At 45.8% G+C, this 23,159-nt stretch overlaps 1 protein-coding gene across 1 annotated transcript; it reads right to left on the bottom strand.

Moving 5' to 3' along the window:
- Window positions 1-3,323: 3,323 nt before the first annotated feature.
- LOC308364167 (uncharacterized protein) lies at window positions 3,324-22,644 on the bottom strand. The gene is made up of 7 exons (XM_080837185.1): window positions 22,598-22,644; window positions 19,964-20,121; window positions 18,769-19,741; window positions 17,914-18,424; window positions 15,481-15,572; window positions 5,165-5,649; window positions 3,324-4,078 (listed from the first exon to the last, which is right to left on the bottom strand). The coding sequence occupies exons 2-7, from the start codon at window positions 20,111-20,113 to the stop codon at window positions 3,488-3,490; spliced, it is 2,802 nt and encodes a 933-aa protein (XP_080693311.1). The 5' UTR covers window positions 20,114-20,121; window positions 22,598-22,644; the 3' UTR covers window positions 3,324-3,487.
- Between the last annotated feature and the right edge of the window lie 515 nt (window positions 22,645-23,159).

The following is a 23,159-nucleotide window of genomic DNA, read 5'->3' on the forward strand; positions in this document are numbered from 1 at the left end:
TCACAGAAGAAGCCAAATTACTTGTTTAATCATTGTCAGGTGTGGTCGTGGTTAAATTGATGGTGATGCAAGAGTCTCAGGACACAGCTCGGTGATTCTTTTGAATGTACAAGGCCTATCTTCCGCATTAAGTGATTGGTAACATAAGGGTTTTGTCACTGAGGCCACACCACCAATTGGTATAGATTCAAAGCCTCTAGAGGCAGTCTTGAAGCAAATGTTGCTCTTTGAACATGGCTAAGGTGAAGAATGAGCTAATGAGTGAGCAACGGGTTCGAATAAAGGCACTTTTTGATGTTGGCTGTAGTTACCGCCGTATAGCCAAGGACTTGACATGCAGTCCAAGCACTGTAAAATACACTCTAGACCGCCATGCCACCAGAACCGAAAGGGGAGAGGCTAAAAAAATAAACGGTGTGAAGTGAATCATCTCAGAATTCTCAGTCTTAAGGACTGAAGAAAGACTTCACGAGAATTGGTGACGAGATCAACACCACAATGACTAATGGTTCAATAGTGTTCCCAAGAACTGTGCGTCGGAAGCTGTGAGAAAAATTACTTTTTGGCAGAATAGCAGCACAGAAACATTACTGAAAGAGAAGAATAGAGTGAAACGCCTGAAATTTGCAAAAGAACACAAGAAATGGACAAAGAAAGATTGGTATAAAGTGTTGTGGACTGATGAGTCCAGGTTTGAATAGTTTGGCAACAAGCAAAGAGTGTATGTTTAACAAAGTGAGGGGGAGAGGTATAAAAATGAGTGTCTCTGGCCAACAGTTAAACAAGGAAGGGGTTGTATTATGGTGTGGGGTGCCATTTAATCCTTAGGAACAGATGACTTTGGCAAAATTGATGGCATCATGGATAAGAAAGTATACCATAACATTCTGGTGAGGCATGGAGTACCTTCTGGGAGTGGTGTTAATGGGCCTGGATTTATTTTCCAAGAGGACAATGACCCTAAACATTCTTGTAACTATTGCCAGTACGACCTGTGACCGAAGGAATCTTCTGGAACATTGAAAATTATGGACCGGCCCCCTCAAAGTCCGAACCTCAAACCCATCAAGCAAATTTGGGGCGAGTTGGAAAATAAACTGGACAGATCTATTGTACATTCAAAGGAAAGCCTTTGGCTTGAGTTGCAAATGGCATCGGATAACATTAGTGTTGAAGTTCTCAAGAAATATATTGACTCTATGCCAGAGAGATGTGCTGCTGTAATTGCTGCCAAAGGTGGGCGTACCAAATATTAGAGTTAAAAGTGGATAAAAACAGTAGGAATCACTTCATCTGATATTTGTTGTGCTCAGAACAACCATCTGCATGTTTCATTTACATTATGAAATTAAATAATGTTTTGGAGACAAAAAAAAGGTCAATATTCTCAGATCTGTAAGGTGTTCTAATAATTTTGGCCACCACTGTATGTGCACCTGAGAGTGTGTTTAGGTGTGTGTTGGTATATGTGTGCCTGAAAGTGATTACATGGTGATGGGGACTGTAGTGGGGATGGTTGTACTCTCCACACAAAGACCTGCTCAGGTCATTGCCAAGAATCCCTTGAGTCAGCTCCTGCCCCCTCCTCTCCCATATTATTTACTAATGATAAAAAAAACATAAATAAATAAATACATTGATGATTGCAGAGAGGCAGAAGTTGTTGTGGGGGGGGGGGGTTAAATGTTCTCCTTTTCATAATTGGCCATCAACGAGCAAGGTAATCTCCCGCAATATGCTCCCAGGGAAAGCTATGCCATGGCGGGGCAACAGGGAGAACGGTGAGGCCTAATGTGGGCTTGCCGGATAATGTCCTCCATGGCCCATAACCGTCTGACGCTCTTATGGGCTCGTTTGTCGTGGGCCTGCAGGCCATTTGAGGGACCTCCGTAATAAACTCTGCAGAGAGGGCTATGAGGCATCGTTTGAGAGAGCAGTTTCCCTTTTTGTAGCGGGAAGAGTCTCCCTCCTCCAAAAGCCCACATACACATATACACATACGTATACACACAAGCACACAAACACACACACACACACACACACACACACACACACACACACACACACAAACACACAAACACACAAACACACACACACACACACACACACACACACACACACACACACACACACACACATACACAACCCCATGAGATTAAAAGCAGGTGAAATCCTGCAACTCTCTGTGGCCAGATTGGCCTCGGGGCAGCATGATCCAGCCTACCTTGACTGACACCCATTAGAGTTTGGCTCCATTCTCCTCTGTGGTGGCTGCCAATTGACTGTTTTTAGACCCGGGCCATCCCATAATTTGAACTCTGCTGCCATGGCAGCACTACTGACTCGCCCCCCTTTAGGTGTCTCAGGGAGAGAGTGAGAGTGTGGACTGGTTTGCTGGACTTATCAACGAGTAAAGGTGCATATCTGCAGTCCAGTTTAACTCTGAAAAAGCCCCTACTAAACCAGGCAAGGACAGCAGACTTGACTATTAATATCTTCAGTTAAACCGTATGGATTTACAAATACATTACATCGTACAAGTACTTTGGCAATTGACTCGTCTTTTATCGCCTTGCCGATAAAAGCCATTAAATCGTTTGGGAGAGACAAATTACCATGACTCCCAAGGTTTTCTTCCTCCACAAAAAGGTGGACACAAAGTTAAAAGTAAAACTCTTTTTTATTTCAAGACACTTCATACATTAGTCTGTACACCTGCTCAATTATATTTCAATTATGCCTCTCGGCTTCAGTTTCAGCTGTGTCCATTAAGCTATTCATTACATTTTTTTGTCACATTCAAGAACTTTCTCTTTTCTGCTGTAACCTTACGCTGAAAACCTTTCAGCTTTTCTCCTTGTATCTGACCTTTGACCTCTGGCAACCTATCTCTGTCTCTGGCCATGTGTAAATCTCTCTCTCTCTCTCTCTCTCTCTCTCTCTCTCTCTCTCTCTCCCTCTCTATCTCTGTCTCTGGCCATGTGTAAATCTCTCTCTCTCTCTCTCTCTCTCTCTCTCTCTCTCTCTCTCTCTCTCCCTCTCTATCTCTGTCTCTGGCCATGTGTAAATCTCTCTCTCTCTCTCTCTCTCTCTCTCTCTCTCTCTCTCTCTCCCTCTCTATCTCTGTCTCTGGCCATGTGTAAATCTCTCCTTTTTCTCTGCCATTGCTGATCAGCCCCATAACTCATCCCTCCCCCTAACAGTACCTTTTTAACCTCTCCTCCCTTCATCTCTCTCTTTTGCACTCCCCCTCTCCATCTCTCTATCTAGCGCTCCCCACTACCCTCTCACTCTCTCTTCATCTTCATTTCTCTATTCCTGTCTTCCCAGTCAATGCATCATCTCTTCTGACACTGTGTTCTGTCTCTCTTTTTTACACACGCTGTTTCTTTACCTCTTCCTCTCACTCTCCCTTGCTCTCTCTGTCTTCCTCTGTTTTCCTCTCTCTCACTCTCTACCCAAAATGACTCCCAATATAGTCCTCTCTCTACTCGCCTGTCTCCGTGACGATGACCTCCATGGTATGTGACACGACAGGACCCAGTTGCCCATGATGCCCGTCACTGAGGGCAACAGAGGGGTGCAAGAGCACCAGCGGAGTGGAGGGTGAGGGCGTGGAGGAGGAGAGGGAGGGGGAAGGGGACGATGAGGAGGACTCCCCCAGCGGAAGAGTGGTGAAAGCAGGGGGTGACCCAGGCTGGGAGTGGAGAAGGAGGATGGTGTGCACCGCCGCCTGGCCCTCGCCCACTGTGGGGAGAATCAGGGCATGGGCCTCCCCCTGGGGACCCACCACCCCACTCCCCGTACCCATCTGACGGGCAAGGGTGGATCCGGAAGGCACCCTGGCGTGGGTTTTGCGGTGCTTGCCCAGGTTTGAAAGGGAGCGGAAGGTGCGCGGGCACAGCGGGCAGGAGTAGGGCTTTTCACCGCTGTGGGTACGGGCGTGTTCAGCCAGACGTGCCGCCAGCACGAAACTGCGCCCGCACAGGCTGCACACGAACGGACGTTCGCCACTGTGCAGGCGCTCGTGGTCGCGCAGGTGCGGAATCTGCCGGAAGCACTTCCCGCACTGGGGACACTAAAGACCAGGGGGGAGATAGAGGAAAAGATCAGCACACACAGTCACTTTCAGGAGCCTAATTGTGCACCATTCAAGGATTTTCCCATTCATTTCAAGTCACATTTGGTAATCTGAACACAGATGTTAATTTATAGTCCTGAAATATGTAAATAAACCTCCAGGTGGCCAGAAATGAGTATTGAGAACACACTATTAGCCCAGGGGCAGTTTCAAAAACGGAAATGAACAAACTACCGCCTGACATTTGTTTGTCTCAAGATGTATGTTGTACCTCAGTAGCATGTGAGAAACCTGGATCATCCAGACTTAAGTGCAATCCAGCAAGGGCAATCATTACTGCCCCAGTCTCAATGATCTATGGGTATTGAGCCTGGTGCGATCCATGCACTTGTTACAAATGACACATCATCTGAATCTTGAAAGAGAGACCCAACAGAGCCAAGGACTAAGCTACATGTCAATGTTCCATAGCCATTCACTGTGTCCTTTGAATCGATCATTATGATGGATAACCTTTGCAACTGACGTTTGGAGACTGTGTGAAATGCAACACAAATTGTGTGTTTGGTGAGGATAATTTAATAAAAAAATACTTTTGCGTCGACTGATACTCGGATGAAAGAGCTGCATGTCTGGGTACACATTCTTAGCCTAGGATTTCCGAGCCCTTGAGACCACGTGTTTAGTTCACCAAGTCTGCCTTTAAAAACACCCCCCTCTTCGCCTCGCCTTGCTTTTTATTGTGCCGCTCAGTGGATCAGCCGGCCAAGCCAGCCTCTATCCCTAAGCATTATGGCGAGCCCCACGCTGCATGGCCTAATTGCTTTGCTGCTTCATTTCCTTTATTCCCCAAGGTTTCATTTGTTTTTAAGTCTCTCTCCCCTCTCCTTCGCTCCTGTTAAAGGTCCTCCTCCAGGTTTACTCACTGTGTTAAGAGGATAATGACTAAACAGCTATGAAACAAGTTTACGGCTTTTATGGATCCAAAGTGGGTGTGTTCAAAGGCTATTACTGCCCTGGTCTTCCCCACAATTGTGATATCTTTTCATCCCCCCCAAACCTCCACCCCGCTTGGCGTCTCACCTGGAAGGGCCGCTCCCCCGTATGGATGCGGAGGTGCACGCTGAGGGAGGAGGCGGTGGTGAAGTCTTTCCCGCAGTGCTGGCAGTGGTATGGCCGCAGCTTGGCAGTGCTGGCATTGGCGGAGGTTTCATCCGCGGCAGCGTCGACAGGCGAGGCGTCGTGGGTGAGCAGGTGCTCCTGCAGTGCTGCCGTGGAGGCGAAGCGCTGGCGGCAGGGCAGGCGTGGGCACCGCAGTGGCGTGAGGCCTGCGTGTGAGAGTCTGTGCAGGTCCAGACCCTGTTGGGTGACGCAGCGGTGGCCGCAGAGGTCGCAGGTCAACTGGCCCCTCCTGCGCCTGCGCACGCGTCTCTCCGTCAGCCCCGTTCCATCCTGGGCTCCATCCGGGCCCGGGCACGTCTTCCTTGGGCAGATGGGCAGGTGAACGTCCAGCTCTGTCTGGCTGAGGAACTGCTCGGGGCAGCGGGGACAGGGAACCGGCTGCTTGCCTGAGGAGACAGATTGGAAGTAAGAGCAGAAGCTTTTTCATGAGTGACTGGGAACCCTTCAGGTGGGGCTCTGGAGGGAGACTGAAATGACCCACTGCCTGAGGGTCCCCATCCCTCACCCATCAGATAAATAAACAACTGAGACATCAAAGGAAAACACAAGCATTCCGCAAAGTCTATAAATGCATGCCAGCGTGACAACGATTACACAAGAAAGAGGGAAAGTGTGAGATGGAAAGTGAGAGAGAGCGAGAGAGAGAGAGAGAGAAAGAAAAATGAGTAGCAAACACACAAGGACTGCTGCTTTCATTTGTCAAACTGACAAATAAATGTATGAGTCACGTTAGGAAGTCCTTTGTCTCCAGAGTAATATTTCCCTCATTATTCCCACACCTCTGACGCAACAGAATTGGGTCGTAAGAGGGGGGGTCGAGTGTTGTCCAGCACAGCTTCATTACTCAAAAGATGTGAGCTATTCACATAGGGGGGGTAGAGGGGAACAGGACAGAGGGGGGTGGGGGGCACATTCACCATGCCTCTCTGCCCTAGACACGGACTGTTGCGGGCGGGGGATGGTGGGGTTGGGGGTAGGGACTTGTATGGTAGATGAGGATGAGGGTGATAGGGGGGTTGGAGGGGCCATGGGAGGTGCAATGCTCGTAATTTAATAACGGTAACAGAGACGTAAAGGATGGAGATAAATCAGTGGCTCTTAATATGGGAAGGGGAAGGGGCTCTAAGATCCATCATGGCAGTGTGGGGAGAGCAGCCAGGCATGGTGCTGCGGCTTTAGGATGGAGGCATGAGGGTGGAGGTGGGGGGTTGGGAGAGGGGCTTGCACTCTTCTTTTCTCTGCTTTGTTTTTTTCAAACTTACAGCCATTGCCTTAGTATTTACAGACGTTGGCACCCATTTGAGTAAAGTTATTAAATTAAAAGTAATTAAATATATTTTCTGTAATTACTCCATTAAAGTAAATGGGAAGAAAGCACTGGAACAGCGCCTCATATTCTCTCTCTCTTCTCTTTTGCTTTCTTTCTTCTCCCTCCCTCTCTTTCTTTCTCTCTCATTCCCTAAATCTCCCACTGTCTCTCTCAATTTTGGTGTCTTGGTCGGACGTTGCCCTGAGGGGCTTTGTGTGGAGGCGGAGCAGGAAGCTATAAACAGGAAGTGGGTTAAAGTCATGCACTTGTTCACACAAACACTACCACATGCATGTGCACTTGACACACACACAGAGACACAAGCCCCACCACAGCACACACACTCATCAGTCATCAGAGACAACTAGAGATACATTTCCACAAAAAGGAAAGTGTGAGTGCTGAACAGCAGCGCAGAGAATCGCCAGAGGTGTTATAAGGGAGGAGACGGATCACTGTGCGGAAAATGAATGGGGAAAATAAAAGGGAATCTGAAAACGCTAAACATAGTGGATTTGTAACTGGCTCTTAATACAGGACAGGACTTCTCATTGTTGGAAATGGCATATTTGATGTCACTCACTGCACGTTCTGTTTTTATTTTTGCTGTTGCCATAGTAATAGCCATGCCACAAAATGTGGTGCATGCACAATGAGCAAGTCAACACAAAAAAAAGTTTTTTATTTCTTATTTCAGCGTTTAGGAAAACAAGTTTCACACTGTTTACGTCAGATTTAAATGTGAATTCACGTGACATACTTTTAATGTCTATTTGATCACCCTATGTGGAGTTAGGGATTGCTTTTCATTAATTTACATAGGAGCCTGATCTTGTTTAGAAACAGCTGCCCGGTGGCATTGGCATGATGGCTGCCGAGTTGTGAGAGTTGCCCAGTTTGGGATCGCTAAGCCTTGCCCAGCAAATGACAAATTATACAGCCCGTAGTTTGGGTAATATTTGCCGGATATGCAGAGTAAACGTAACACTGAATCCAACATCCGTTAGAATTATGTAGCTTCTCCACTATGTCGCTTATGTGACCATTTGTGACCACGTGACACCATTTATAGATCTCTCTGCTGATTACCTATCAAAACAATAGTGACAGACATGTTTAAATTCATTACTGACCTATACTGTGGTGTGTAAAAGGTAATGTATGAGCAGATATGTATAACTTTAGTGCCTTATCGTAACTTGTCGTAACAATGTACTGTGTACAGTCGTGGCCAAAAGTTTTGAGAATGACACAAATATGCATTTTCACAAAGTTTGCTGCTTCAACGTCTATAGATATTTTTGTCAGATGTTACTATGGAAGGCTGAAGTATAATTACAAACATTTAATAAGTGTCACTGGCTTTTATTGGCAATTACATGAAGTTAATGCAAAAAGTTAATATGTGCAGTTTTGACCCTTCTTTTTCAAGACCTCTGCAATCCGCCCTGGCATGCTGTCAATTAACTTCTGGGCCACATCCTGACTGGTGGCGGCCCATTATTGCATAATCAATGCTTGGAGTTGGTCAGAAATAGTTGTTTTTGGTTTGGAATGGTACCAAAACATCCTCCGAGAGCCACTTCTCCCAACCATCCAGGAACAGTTTGGTGATGAACAATGCCTTTCCCAGCATGATGGAGCACTTTGCCATAAGGCAAAAGTGATAACTAAGTGGCTCGGGGAACAAAACATTGATATTTTGGGTCCATTGGCCAGGAAACTCCCCAGACCTTAATCCCATTGAGAATTTGTGGTCAATCCTCAAGAGGCGGGTGGAAAAACAAAAAAAAACTATTTCTGACAAACTCCAAGCATTGATTATGCAAGAATGGGTCGCCATCAGTCAGGATGTGGCCCAGAAGTTAATTGACAGCATGCCAGGGCGGATTGCAGAGGTCTTGAAAAAGAAGGGTCAAAACTGCACATATTGACTTTTTGCATTAACTTCATGTAATTGCCAATAAAAGCCTGTGACACTTATTAAATGTTTGTTATTATACTTCAGTCTTCCATAGTAACATCTGACAAAAATATCTAAAGACACTGAAGCAGCAAACTTTGTGGAAATGCATATTTGTGTCATTCTCAAAACTTTTGGCCACGACTGTACTTTCTATGCAAGGTAGTAGTTCTGTAAGTTGTTTGGTATCACAGACATTAGCTCATCACTTTGAATTAAGCGTTACACAAGCAAAGCAAAAGCTGGAACATAGGCCGTAATTATTCCAAAGGGTTTGTGGTTTCTTCATTTATTTTTAAAAGCAGGTGAGTGTCTATACAGTGGATTAAAATGTTAAAATGCACTGCAAACATTAAAATGAAACATTAAAACGGAACTCTAAATATTAACATTAGACCCCTATGTTGCTATAGGCCAAGTTACATTACTCGTTAGATGTAGGCTGGAGCTAATTGAGTGGCCAGCTTAGTTATCGTAGATATGTCACTTTGAAATAACACAAGCAAAAGATCAGCTAATATATAGACTGTTATTAATCCACATTGGTGGTGGTATCTTCCTTTTTTTGGAAACTGCAGCAGATGAACACTAATATGTTGGCTCCATCTTCTGCTCGCCCCGGAACATAATCAATCTGTCCCATTAAAAAAGGTAAAGTTTGCTTGCTTTGGCCAGGAATCAAACCCAGGTCTACTGCTTGGAAAGTATTAACACTATCCAATGTACTATCAGAACCATATTCCCATATGTTAGATACCAGCAGCCAAATATGTAAACGTAATAGCGTGGTTGTAATGACAGATGATTAAGCCCAATAGAGATTTGATGTCATGACATGTGTTCCAGCATTCATTTCCACCATTCATTTCAATGGGAAAAGAGAGATGAAAAATGACAAAAAGAACAAAAGAACGTCAACACACATTTTAACAAGTGCAATAAGAGGGGACTGATGTGTCAGAGTTGGAGCGGTGTCAATATCTCCAAAGCGCTAGGAGCAGAAGTGGTGTAAAAAACGGGTGGAATGACGATTAAACAAGAGCAATCGCACAAAAAATATCCAACATGCCAAAAGTGTCTCGAAAAGACAGTCAGGCAACGTGTGGAAAAGAATAACAACAGCTGACTGCAGCAAGTCAGAAGTAGTTCAGTAATACAGAAGCTGGCAGACTACCTCTAACCCTCCCCTCCATTCCATTCTCTCCCCCCCTCTCTCTCACACACTCCTGCTCTTGCTCTCTCTCTCACACACTCCTCCTCTTGCTCTCTCTCTCTCTCTCACACACTCCTGCTCTTGCTCTCTCTCTCTCACACACACTCCTGCTCTTGCTCTCTCTCTCTCTCACACACTCCTCCTCTTGCTCTCTCTCTCTCTCTCACACACTCCTCCTCTTGCTCTCTCTCTCTCTCACACACTCCTGCTCTTGCTCTCTCTCTCTCTCACACACTCCTCCTCTTGCTCTCTCTCTCTCTCTCTCTCTCTCTCTCACACTCCTCCTCTTGCTCTCTCTCTCTCTCTCTCTCTCTCTCTCACACACTCCTCCTCTTGCTCTCTCTCTCTCTCACACACTCCTCCTCTTGCTCTCTCTCTCTCTCACACACTCCTGCTCTTGCTCTCTCTCAATTTCAATTTCAATTTCAATTCAGCTTTATTGGCATGACAAAAAAACACAATTTGCATTGCCAAAGCATTCTTGTAATACATATAATAATATAATAGAACAAGTAGAAAATAAAACATCATTTTGTAACGGCAGTGTGTGTGTGTGCATGTGTGCATGTGTGCATGCGTGCGTGTGTGTTCATGCATGTGTGGTGGTGTGGATGTGAGTGCATGTAAGTGTGTGTGGGGGAATGTATCTGTGTGTGTGGTTCACTGATGAAGTGACTCTTCTCTTTTTCTGTGGCAAGCATCTATATATCTTGCTGCCACTCTTGTGCTCCTCTCTTCCTCTCCCAATAACACCCTCAGACCTGGGTCAAGGTCCTGAGGGTATGGGTGCATAGCTCTGAATTTAGGAAAGAATTGGTCCCTTATGTCTTTCCATTGGCAGCATTCTGCCAGGAAGTGAAGCTCTGTTTCAATTACACCTTGGTTGCAGTTGGTACACAGCCTGTCCTCTCTGGGCAGCCAGGTTTGCCTGTGTCTGCCCTTTTCGATGGCCAGACTGTGGTTACTAAGCCTGTACCTGGTCAAGGTTTTTCTCTGCCTGGTGTCAGTGACTGTGAATAGGTAGTTTGCCACAGTATACTCTCTGTTTAGGGCCAAATAACATTGAAGTTTATTTTGTCTTTTTGTTGTTTCAGTCCAGTATGATAAGTAATTTAGTTTTTCTGCATTGATAATTTGGTTAGGCCGAATTGTTTGAGAAAGGGTGGCGAGGTCCTGAGGCTGACTATTAGTTTGGTTATTTGTACTATTAGTACGTGAAAGTCTCAGGACTAGCTGGATGAGGGGGCTTGTTTTTGCACTCATCATTTGGCTTTTTAGGGCTTTGTAACAATAAGAGTTGGGGTCGCTCCTTTTGAGGTGTTCAAATAATTTGATGGCTCTTTTTTCTATTTTAATTAATAAAGGGTATTGGCCCAATTCAGCCCTGCATGCATTGTTAGGTGTGTTCCTCTGTACTTTGAGTATACTTTTACAGAACTCTGCATGCAGGGTTTCGATTGGGTGTTCGTCCCATTTTTCAAATCCATTGTGCATAGGAGGACCCCACACTTCACTGCCGTATAATGCGATTGGTTCAATAATTGTTTGGAATATTTTGAGCCAGATCCAAATGGGTATGTCAAATTGAATAGATTTTTTGATGGCATAGAAAGCTCTTCTTGCTTTCTCTTTCAAATCACTCACGGCCAAGTTGAAATTTCCATTAGAACTCATTCTCAGTCCAAGGTAGGTGTAACTTTTTACATTTTCGATTTCATATGTACCAAGGGTGAATTTCTTTCCCTGATTTCTGAATTTTTTCTGGAAGGTTAGTGTTTTTGTTTTTTGTGGGTTAATAGTCAGAGCCCAGGTCTGACAGAACTTGTGCAGGACATTTAGGCTCTGCTGTAGACCCTCTTCTGTTGGGGACAGCAGAACCAAATCGTCCGCAAAGAGAAGACATTTGATTTCAGAGTCATTTAATAGGAGGCCAGGAGCTGCTGACTGCTCAAGTCTTTTTGCCAATTCATTAATATATATATTGAAGAGCGTCGGTGATAGAGGGCAGCCCTGTCTCACACCCCGTTCTTGAGTGAAGAATTTAGTTTGTTTGTTTCCTATTTTAATTGCACATTTGTTATTTGCGTACATTGTTTTTATAATGTTGTATGTTTTCCCCCCTACACCTGTTTCAATCAGTTTACAGAATAGGCCTTCATGCCATATAGAGTCAAAGGCCTTCTGAAAATCTACACAGCAAGCAAATATTTTAGTTTTTTTTTCGTTTACATATTTATCTATTAAGGTGTGTAGGGTGAACATATGATCAGATGTTCTATACTTTGGTAGGAAACCTATTTGACTTTTACTCAGGGCATCATGCTCAATAAGGAAGTTTATTATTCTATTGTTTAAAATGCTACAAAATAACTTCCCCAGATTACTATTAACGCAGATGCCCCGGTAATTATTTGGGTCGAATTTATCTCCACTTTTGAAAAGGGGTGTAATGAGTCCTTCATTCCAGATATCAGGGAAGTATCCAACACTCATTACCAAATTGAACAGTTTTTGAATAGCCAAACAAAGGTTGTGGCTTGCATTTTTAAGCATTTCATTAAGGACGCCATCCGGCCCGCTTGCCTTTTTTGACTTCAGGCTTTGGAGTTTTTCTGTTAGTTCATTTTTTGTTATTGGGTAGTCTAATTGGTTTTGATACAGTGGGGAAAATAAGTATTTGAACCCCTGCCGACTTCGCAAGTTTGGCCACTTGCAATGGAATGTGTGATCTAGAATTGTAATGGTAGGTGTATTTTAACAGTGAGAAACAGAATATCAACAAAAAAATCCAGAAAAATGCATTTTATAACATTTATGACTTTATTTGCATTTGATGCAAAAAATAAGTATTTGAACCCCCAAGCAAACAGCAAGAATTCTGGCTCCCAATGGCCAGTTATGTGCCCAAAAAACACACAGATTAGTCCTCATTAGGTCTAACAAGGTACACCTGATCTCAACTGGTGACCTGTATAAAAGAAACCTGTCCAAAGAATTATACTTCACACCTTCAACCTCACCACCATGGGCAAGACCAAAGAGCTGTCCAAGGACGTCAGAGATAAGATTGTAGACCTGCACAAGGCTGGAATGGGCTACAAAACCACCGGCAAGCAGCTTGGTGAGAAGCAGATAACTATTGGTGCGATTATTCATAAATGGAAGCAACACCAAACAACTGTCACCCGCTCTAGGTCTGGGGCTCCATGCAAGATATCCACTCGTGCGGAATCAGTGATCCCAGAAGAATAACCCCAGAACTACACAGGGGGAGCTTGTGAATGATCTCAAGGCAGCTGGGACCACAGTCACCAAGAAAACCATTGGCAACACACCACGCCGTCATTTTTTGAAGTACTGCAGCACTCGCATGGTCCCCCTGCTCAAGGAAGCGCATGTACAGGGCCATCTGAAGTTTACCATTGCACACTTGAATGATTCTAGGGAGGATTGGGAGACAGAATGTGGTCAGATGATACCAAAATCAAGCTCTTTGGCATCAACTCGACTTGCCGTGTTTGACAGGGGGGGGAATGCTGAATATGACCCCAAGAGTACATCATACCCACCATCAAGCATGGAGGTAGAAACATTATGCTTTGGGGCTGTTTCTCTGCCAAGGGTACAGGACGACTCCACCGCATCAAGGGGACTATGGATGGGGCCATGTAACGTGGAATATTGGGCTTGAAGCTCATTCGATCATTCCCTCCCATTGAAAACACAACCTTAAAGATTTGGAGAGGATCTGGAAAGAGGAGTGGACCAAAATCCCTCCTGAGATGTTTGTAAACCTGGTGACCAACTACAAGAAACATCTGACGTCTGTGCTTGCCAATAAGGGTTATTCCACCAAGTACTAAGTCATTTTTGTCAGTCAGTTTTGGGGGTTCAAATACTTATTTTTTGCTTCAAATGCAAATAAAGTCATAAATGTTATAAAATGCATTTTTCTGGATTTTTTTGTTGATATTCTGTTTCTCACTGTTAATATACACCTACCATCGCAATTATAGATCACACATTTCTTTGCAAGTGGCCAAACTTGTGAAATCGCAAGGGGTTCAAATACTTATTTTCCCCACTGTATTTATTAATTGTTTTTTCCATATCAATCCTTTTTTGATCAATTTTGGTTTGTTCTGGGTTCATGCTATGTTTTCCATAGAGATTTTCAAAATGCCTCTCCCATACTCCTCCATTTTTGATGGCAAGTTCCTCATGTTGCTTTTTGTTGAGTGCATTCCAGTTATTCCAGAAATTATTAGAATCTAGAGATTCTTCAATTGTTTCTAATTGATTTCTGGTGAACTGTTCCCTCTTCTTCCTGATTGTGTTTTTGTATTGCTTAAGCTCTTCATAATAACTAATGCGTAAACCAGGATCATCTGGTTGTCTGTGTTTTACATTTGACAGAAGCCTAAGATTTTTCCTCATGATTTTACAATCCTGATCAAACCATTTTTCATTGTCTTGTTTATTCCTATTGTTTTTCGGGGTAGTTTTAAGGTTAGAAATGGTTGCCAGGTAGTGGAAAATGTTGTTTAGATCCTCGGCTGCATGGTTTACACCATCTTTACTAAGCAGGTAAGTATTAGCGCACACACTCCTCCTCTTGCTCTCTCTCTCTCTCTCTCTCACACACTCCTGCTCTTGCTCTCTCTCTCTCTCTCTCTCACACACTCCTCCTCTTGCTCTCTCTCTCTCTCTCTCTCTCTCTCTCTCTCACATACTCCTCCTCTTGCTCTCTCTCTCTCTCACACACTCCTGCTCTTGCTCTCTCTCTCTCTCACATACTCCTCCTCTTGCTCTCTCTCTCTCACACACTCCTCCTCTTGCTCTCTCTCTCTCTCTCACACACTCCTGCTCTTGCTCTCTCTCTCTCTCTCTCTCTCTCACACACTCCTGCTCTTGCTCTCTCTCTCTCACACACTCCTGCTCTTGCTCTCTCTCTCGCTCTCTCACACACTCCTCCTCTTGCTCTCTCTCTCTCTCTCTCTCTCTCTCACACACTCCTGCTCTTGCTCTCTCTCTCTCACACACTCCTGCTCTTGCTCTCTCTCTCTCTCTCTCTCACTCTCTCACACACTCCTCCTCTTGCTCTCTCTCTCTCACACACTCCTGCTCTTGCTCTCTCGCTCTCTCTCTCTCACACACTCCTGCTCTTGCGCTCTCTCTCTCTCTCTCTCTCTCACACACTCCTGCTCTTGCTCTCTCTCTCTCCCTCTCTCTCACACACTCCTGCTCTTGCTCTCTCTCTCTCTCTCACACACTCCTGCTCTTGCTCTCTCTCTCTCTCTCTCTCTCTCTCTCTCTCTCTCTCACACACTCCTGCTCTTGCTCTCTCTCTCTCTCTCTCTCTCTCTCACACACTCCTGCTCTCTCTCTCTCTCTCTCTCTCTCACACACTCCTGCTCTTGCTCTATCTCTCTCTCTCTCACACACTCCTGCTCTTGCTCTCTCTCTCTCTCTCACACACACTCCTCCTCTTGCTCTCTCTCTCTCTCACACACACTCCTGCTCTTGCTCTCTCTCTCTCTCTCTCTCTCACACACACTCCTGCTCTTGCTCTCTCTCTCTTGCTCACACACTCTGGCTCTTGCTCTCTCTCTCTCGCTCACACACTCTGGCTCTTGCTTGCTTTTATCTCTCTCTCTGGCTCTTGCTCTCTCTCGCTCTCTCACACACGCAAACACAGTTTTCAGAATCTCATAATAATCTAATAATTGCACCTTGGTGTATGAGGGCATGCAGCTCCAACCTCTTCTTGCGCAGAAAGGACTGGCCACAAATGGAGCAGGAGTAGTTGCCAGTGTGTTTGTACCTGCAGTCAGAAAAAAAACGAAATGAACTCTGAACCCTGACCATACACCTCTCTGTGTGTCAGTACCTGAACTCAGCCTTTCCCAAGAGACTGCGTTTGCATCTGCAGTCAAAACATCAGGCATCACCTAAGATTTGCGTAGGCAGAGACAACTTGTCCTCCCACCTTGTCTGGTCTTCTAAGCTGAAATATTGATGAGAGAAAAATGTCTTCCATGTATTCTGGTTGGTGGATACTAAGTAAAGAGTGCTTAACAAAACATTTTTATGAACACAGACATTTCCAGGTATAGATCAGTTGGTAACCTGTGCTGTATCTGATGGCTGTTGCTTGATGAATGTTACATTGGGTGATTCATTTTTATGAATAACAGGTTGACTAATTTACCTTCTGCATAAAAATGACCACATTTCTTTACATATTTCTTGGACGTGTGCCAAGGTTTTTAAAGGTGGATTCCTGCTGCTTTCCTGCCGGTAGTTAGGTAGGCTGGAATCCTGACATAGTAGTCATTATGCAGGTGGCAGTTTGCACGCATACTGCTCTCACCCTCTCTCCATCAACACAGACAGATGGAGAGACAGAGCAAGAATGAGAGAAAGAAAGAGTGAAATAAATAGAGAGGAAGGTGAGGAAGGATGGCAGAAAGTATATGTATACTGAGATTCATTGTGTTCAACTATTCATTTGTTCAACTATTCATTTTAAGAGAGCCAACCGCAAATTATCTCTACAAAATTTCCATATAATCAAGCCCCTTGGCTAAGTGCTTCACAGTTCATTTTGAATGCATAGCGGCTGGCCTAGCACACGTGGCTGCCATCGAGTTTACCACTCGTCCCAGTCTATTGAGCTGGCTCTCTTTCTCTCACTTACTCACACTCTCTCTCTCTCTTTTTCTCTCATATACTCCTTCACTTGTTCTCTCAAAGGGCTGAGGGGGAGAGGGTTAAGCATTCAGGCAAGTCGAGTGAAAATGACAATGTGGAATTAATAGCGCTATAAAAATAACATTAAAGAGCGGGGAGAAGGAAGATGTCTCCTCCCCGCTTTTCCCTCCATCTTAGGGACAGCGTCACGCTGCGATGGCTCCTCTCGGTCGCTCTGCAGGCTCCTTCACAGCCATGCAAAGTGAGGGACTAGGGAGAGGACGGCCAGGGTGGCTGTTGGGTAACAGAAACATCACAGGGTTTGTGAATGTGTGTTTGCGTGTCTGTATGTGTGTGCTGTGTGTGGGGGGGGGGGGGGGGGGGGGGAGCAGTAACGGTGTGATGAGGGTTTGAGAAGGCTGGGGGGGTTTGGGGGGTGACAACTCTGGGCAACCTGCCTGTCTGCCTTGCTGGACTCGTGACTCTGCCTGCAAAGCGGGGCTAGGGGACGGTTTTGCATTAGTGAGGGAAGAGGGTTGTGCGGGCACAGGTTTGATTTTTTAATGGGGGATTTAATCGGATTGGAACAGGGACCCCATGAAAGCTAATGAGACGTGTCATGGAGGGATTACTTCCGCTCACGCGGCCCCCCCTGATAACGGGAGTGTTCTGGAGTGTTCTGTCCGCTTCAGCGGCTCATCCAAACACCAGCCCGTGGCATGGTGCAGGCAGGGCGGGGGGGGGGGGGGGGGGGGGGGGGGGTTGGAGGGTGGCTGTGCGTGGTTACGAGTAGCACTGCGTGGGCAGGGCAGCTGAGAGCTGGCACTCTATATTTGGGAGCCTGTTGCAAGGGGACACTGCCAGCCACCACTGCTGGCTGGTTCCGAGCCGGAGCATCTCATTGGACGCTCACTGAAACACTTGGTCACGGAGGAGAAAACACTAGGATACGGGCTAGCAGCAGCTTTGCAAAGACTGCCCTACAAATGCCAATCTGCATTATGTGCTAAAGGGACCTGCGAGGGTGACATCTAAGCTGTTATCCACATGCTAGACCCTCTTGTGCTTTAGTGCTAAGCAGGCAATTTTGCTTAACATGCAGTACTTGTGATGCTATTGTTTCTCTTTATCCATACCTATTAGACCAATTCAATACAAGTGTCTGATGATGTACAACTCTGGTGTGACCAGGGACAAAATGTATTTCTTAAAAAAAGATAGGCTAAATAGACCCATACTAAATCTTTAGGAAAAGAAAAAGTGGGTTCTTTGCTGGTTCTAAAAAGGAGCCCTGTGAGGTGTAATTAAGTGCTATCTGATTAAGAGTTTTCTGTAGAACCCTTTTGGAGACACCAGAGCTATTGCCTCTGTAAAAAAAAGCCTTTAGGTTCCAGACTCTGAACCTTTGTAAGCTTTTCCATCCTAGGAACCTGCATTTGAAACCTAAGACATCTGTAATTTGAAAACCTCACCTGTGCACCTGCAGTTGTGCTTGTGTGCTGAAGCTAGATGGGCAGTCAGAGCAAGCGTACGCCAGCGAGACCCCCTCTCCCTGACCCTTCTTCCCGCCCTCTCTCTGGTGCTGTTGGGAGTCCTGGCGCTCGTGGAGCAGGGCATGCTGCTTGAGAGAGCTGGCCTGGGTAAAACCACGACCGCAGCGCAGGCACACATGGGACCTTATCGCGCTGTGCGTGTGGCGGTGGCGACCCAGGTTGCTCTTGTAGGCGAAAGCCTTTGGGCAGAGGTCACAGCGGTGTGGCTTGTGGCCCGTGTGGCACTGCATGTGGGCGCGCAGGTGGCATCGACGCTTGAAGGTCTGGCCGCAGTGGGGGCACGGCTCCACGCTTGCGGATGGACAGCTGTCGGGGAGAGACGTGGAGGAGGGGAGGCTATAGATGGGATTGGGGAGGAGGAAAGTCGGGGAGTTCCCCTCTGAACAGGTCTCAGTCTCCATGGTGTTAAGTGCCTCTCCTATCTCTGCCTCTGGAAAATATAACATTTGAAATGTGTCAAGACAACAAAAAAGTCACTCATATCAAAATCGGCTGTTACTTACAGTAAAGTAACTACATTCTACATTTTTAATTAGTTAGGTAACCTACATATGTATTTATGGAATGCAATTGATGGAATAAGCCAAAGTTCAATTAAAAGAGTTCTGAAAGAAAACAACATGACTCTCTTAAATCAAACTGAAAGATTATTGGCTTCGGAGCTTAACTTTGTATAAGAGATGGGGATAAATGTCATATAAATCTGTACTGGAGTTGAGGTACAATAAAGTCCCAACAATGACATGATGAACCATGATGACATGATGATCCTACCTCTTGGCTTCATTTGGGAGGCAGTCCCTTGGCTGGTAAGTCCAGCCTGTGCTGGGGAGGCCTCAGTGGGCTGTGAAGGGACTTGTTGCCTGTGCTGCCTTTGGTGGTAGAGGAAGAGTGTGGTGTTCATGAACTCTTTTCCACAGACCTGGCAGCAGTGCAGCGCCCCCTCCAGGCCATGGCGGGCCTTGCGGTGGCTGGCCAGAGCCTCCAGTGAGCCCAGGGCTGATCCACAGCACACACAAAGGAAGGTCCGGTCTATCTCCTCCATAGTAGAGGCGACGTGGGGCTCCACAGAGGCTGAAGGGGATGACTCAGAACCAGCTTGGGAGGCAGCTTCCATTTTAGTTGTTCTGTTAGAGTCTAGAGAACATTCTAGAACCAATGCTGTTTGTTGCTGTCTGTCTGCTTTGTCCTTGGTGTTCCCCTCCACCCCTCTCGCCTTCACCTGATAGGAATGTTCAAAGGTCACCAATTTCCCCTCAAGCTTCACTTCCCTCTTTCCATCCCCCTCCTCCATCCTTTCGACCTTCATATCGGGCTCAGCTATACCGACACCGTCGCTCTTATCCTCGTCCTCCTGCACTCTCTCTCCATCCTCAATCTTCCCGGCAGTTTTCTGCTCCTTACCGGCAGAATGGCAGCACAGGCCCAGCTTGTTGTGCTGCTGCCACAGGGTAAGAGACTCAAAGAGGAGGCCGCACTCGCCACACTGGTAGCGGATAAGCGGGGCCGCAGGTGCACTGGACGAGCTGGGCTGCCTCAGGGCCCTCTGAGGAGGCTGAGTGCCGAGCAGGCCGTTGGGTTTGGCTGCCACCATCGAGCTGGGCAGCGTTGGGGGACAGCTCTGGCCCAGCGCCTGATCCAGAACAATCGCCACCGGGCTGTCCAGGGGTAGGTGATGTGGATCGGGACCAGCCTGGTCCAGGCCAGCGGGCTGTCCAGAGGGAGCACTTGGGTACAACTCAGCAGACTGGATGAGAGAGAGAAAGCAAAGCAGAGGGACAACAGGGGAGATTGTATACAAGAGTTGTACATTGAACAATGAAGTAAATTAAATGAATGAACAAAGTACAGCTGGGGCTTTTGCTGTCTAGTGAGACATGAATCATGAATTAAAGTGACATTAGCTTCAGTATCAAGATAGATTAATTAAGCAAAGCAAAGCTGAACGCCTGTGATTTTCACATTGTACCTCAGCCTGTGCAGGAGCAGGAGCTATGGCATTTAGATCCAGGTCGTCGTTGTTGGCAGTCAGGCAGGTAAGTTGGTGAGTGAGCACCTCCTCGAGTGACTGGAAGAGTTTGTAGCAGGGACACATGTAGAGGGAGGATTCTCCATCCATTTCCCCTACTTGGGAAAACATGCATGCAGTCACTAGTTATTGGACCAAACCTCAGAGTAAATAACTATTTACACCGTCCTCTCTGCCAAATAGAATCATTTTTTCTTTCAAATGAAAAAAATATACATTAAACAACCACAAACTCATCAGTACACACAAAAAAAGTAATCACTTCCAGAAAAATGAGGCCTACTTCAAGAGGAACACATTCACACACGCAATTAAACCAAAGAGACAGCTACTTAGAAGCAAGCTAAGGACCTCTAATCATTCACCGAGCACATGTTGGTTGAGAGAGCTCGGGCACCAAATACTGGAACTTGGATGGCATTAGCTGTGCAATCCAGGGCCCTTGGGTGTGAAACAGCCGGCATGAATCCCTCGTTTTTCCTATTTTCCTCCCCGTCGCTCTCTCTCTCTCTCTGTCCTGGTGTCTCTCTTTTCTTCTTTATTGGATTCTCGGTGTGTGTGTCTGAGAAGCCTACTGCTGCAGACAGATGGCCATTCACAAACAGTTTGGCTGAGGACCCATTCGCCACCCCCACGCACATATGCAACGAGCAGACAATGACCTGCCTTGCAGAATGGATCACACGCACACATGCTCAACTGCTTGCGTGACTGTTTAACTGCCTCAGCATGTGCATGTGTATACGCAATCGAGTGTGTACGTGTGTGTGTTTGTGTGTGCACGACTATCTCCTGGTTCCATCTTGCTCGTCTATGAAGGTGCCATAATGCCAATGTCACACCAGCCTCAATGAGAGGAACACCTGCTGATCTGCCCATGGAATCGGGATTTAGATAGCAGCAGCATGGATGTCATTTCCTGTGTCAATATGTTGCTGCCGGTGGTGGGCATTTGACTCACAAGACTCAGACGGGATATGAGAGATCACTCGATACATTTGCTCTCTGTCTTTTTATTGACACTGGTAACAGGATCACACATCTGTAGGGCTCCCCTGCACCTCTGTTTTTTTATCCTCTGATGTGAGATTGTTTGTAAAGTGACGTGCCTGAACGTGTCGAATGAGAATGACAAGCTGAATACTGTAGAAATGTGTAAAATGTGGTCAATTTTTTCAGTGTGACCTTAAGCAAAGAGAAGTCGCCAACATGACATCCCTTGAGCTCGCTTGCAAATTAACCCATGACCTTCCTGTTGTTAATTCCCTGCTTACGCTGTTGAGATAAAGGAACTAATGACCCTTGTAATCACAAGGGTATAGGCCTATCAAGGTTGCCTTTGGTACCAGATGGCAAGCAGGCCAACCTCACTCATTAACTCCTCCTGTTAACATCACTTCTGAAGCAGCTCCTACCCTAAGACAGTGGAGTTGAGTTTATCCTCGTCACGACTCCGTTTCAGAAGGGGAAAGGGCACATGACTCATTCCCTCAGCTCTGGTGAGTCTGCTAACACACCCGGCAGTGAAATAGTTACAGAGCGATGCTGGATAGAAAGGCACTGGCACCCATGATGACAAGTTTAGCTGGGAGGCAGAGACTGACAGACTTTGGTGATGAAGCCCAGCGGCCTAACAGCACATAATGTGCACACAGTGAGGATTTTGCAAGGAGATGAAACCATTTTGTTTTTAATCCTCTAAAAGCGTTGGCACATAGTTCTGCTTGCGCTGGGCACAAGGCACTAGAGGTGAGATCTTTCTTTACTGATTAAAGCAAATTAGGGGGAGAAATGTTGGCAGTTAATGTTGTTTCCAGGCAACACCACTTTATACCCCGGCAGCAAAATCACTGCGTGGATGGCTAAAGGCTACCGGCATGTTCCTTAACAAAGCCCATACCTATACACGAAGGCTGCTTTTCTGAGTAATACACGTGTGAAATCATCCTTACCGTTAAAAAAAATTGTGTGAGGGTCGATGCTCATACCACGTAAAGCTTATTGAAAATTACATTGTCGTTTTTGCAGCCATCAGCAAAAAATAAGGCTACGTCTCCCCCTGGTGGACTTTTAAAATAACCACTTTCTAGAAATGCATTTGAGGGGTCTGCTGTTTCTATGGAATAACGTTTGTTTATAACAACCACCTTTGTTTAACCGCCTGCACAAGATTTGTTCTAGTTATGTTACACTGCAAGATAACGCAACAGGCTACAGCACTTAGAAACTCGGGAGAACTCACGTTGAAATGTGTTGTTTTAAAATTAAATACACACAATTTTAAACCAAATTTTGCGCCAATATAGTTGGGCACAACATTGAAAAATGATGAACCGATAATCTGGTAGACCGAGATGTGCTATCCCATCTGTCTCCACCGAGTCCACAACGACATGGTGGTTTCTATGGTACAATGGCCGCTCCTTGCCATGCCAAATGTCTATGTCCCTTGTCCCAGGTCCCGTGGAAAAGGCAAAAAATCGTGCCCCACAGCTGGGACAGTCGACCTGGCTCTTGTTTTTAACAATTAACGACTGATGCAGCTATGTCTGTGTAATTTATCGCTTTACTTACTTTTCTGCAGACACAATATCACAATCTTTCTTGCGACGGGTCGTAACTTGTCAACATCCCTCTACTTGATTGGTTAGCGCGCTACCCAATAAGCAGTACTTGAGCGAACAAGTGCAGTGAATTCCAATGGCGTCATATCTCTGCGACGGACACTCGAACAATTCTAGGTGCTTTCATGTCATCACTTTTTTTTCTCATTTTCTCAAAGGGGCGGCCTGCTTTATTCTTACCTTGTTTATCTTCCTGTGTTGTACAAACTGCGATTCGCACATCGAAGCATCTGCTTTCCAGTCATGTTCAACGAACAGATGTGTCTTGCAGGACACCTAACTGTCTTTCAGTCATGCCGCCCTCTTACACCTTCACTTCATTCTCCCCACCCCTTTCAGTTTCATTAAAAACAAAACAGGCAAAACAGACCGGTGGAAGTTTCATCTCTTTATTTAATGAGTTCAAATCAGAATGACAAGCATGTTATCTCCTCTTTTCTCTCTCTCTTCCTCTTTAAGTCAGTTAAACTGGACCGAAACTGTGGGTTCAGTTCTCAACACATGACACAATC

Source organism: Sprattus sprattus (genome assembly GCF_963457725.1).
Source record: "Sprattus sprattus genome assembly, chromosome: 4".
In the NCBI taxonomy this organism is placed as follows: Eukaryota; Metazoa; Chordata; class Actinopteri; order Clupeiformes; family Clupeidae; genus Sprattus; species Sprattus sprattus.

What these genes read in the sequence shown, in the direction of transcription:
- LOC308364167 (XM_080837185.1), bottom strand. Translation starts at nt 20,113, where the DNA reads ATGGATGGAGAATCCTCCCTCTACATGTGTCCCTGCTACAAACTCTTC. An exon ending in CTCCCAAATGAAGCCAAGAG is followed by an intron (nt 18,425 to 18,768) that starts GTAGGATCATCA and finishes TATATTTTCCAG; the next exon opens with AGGCAGAGATAGGAGAGGCA. An exon ending in GCACAACTGCAGGTGCACAG is followed by an intron (nt 15,573 to 17,913) that starts GTGAGGTTTTCA and finishes TTCTGACTGCAG; the next exon opens with GTACAAACACACTGGCAACT.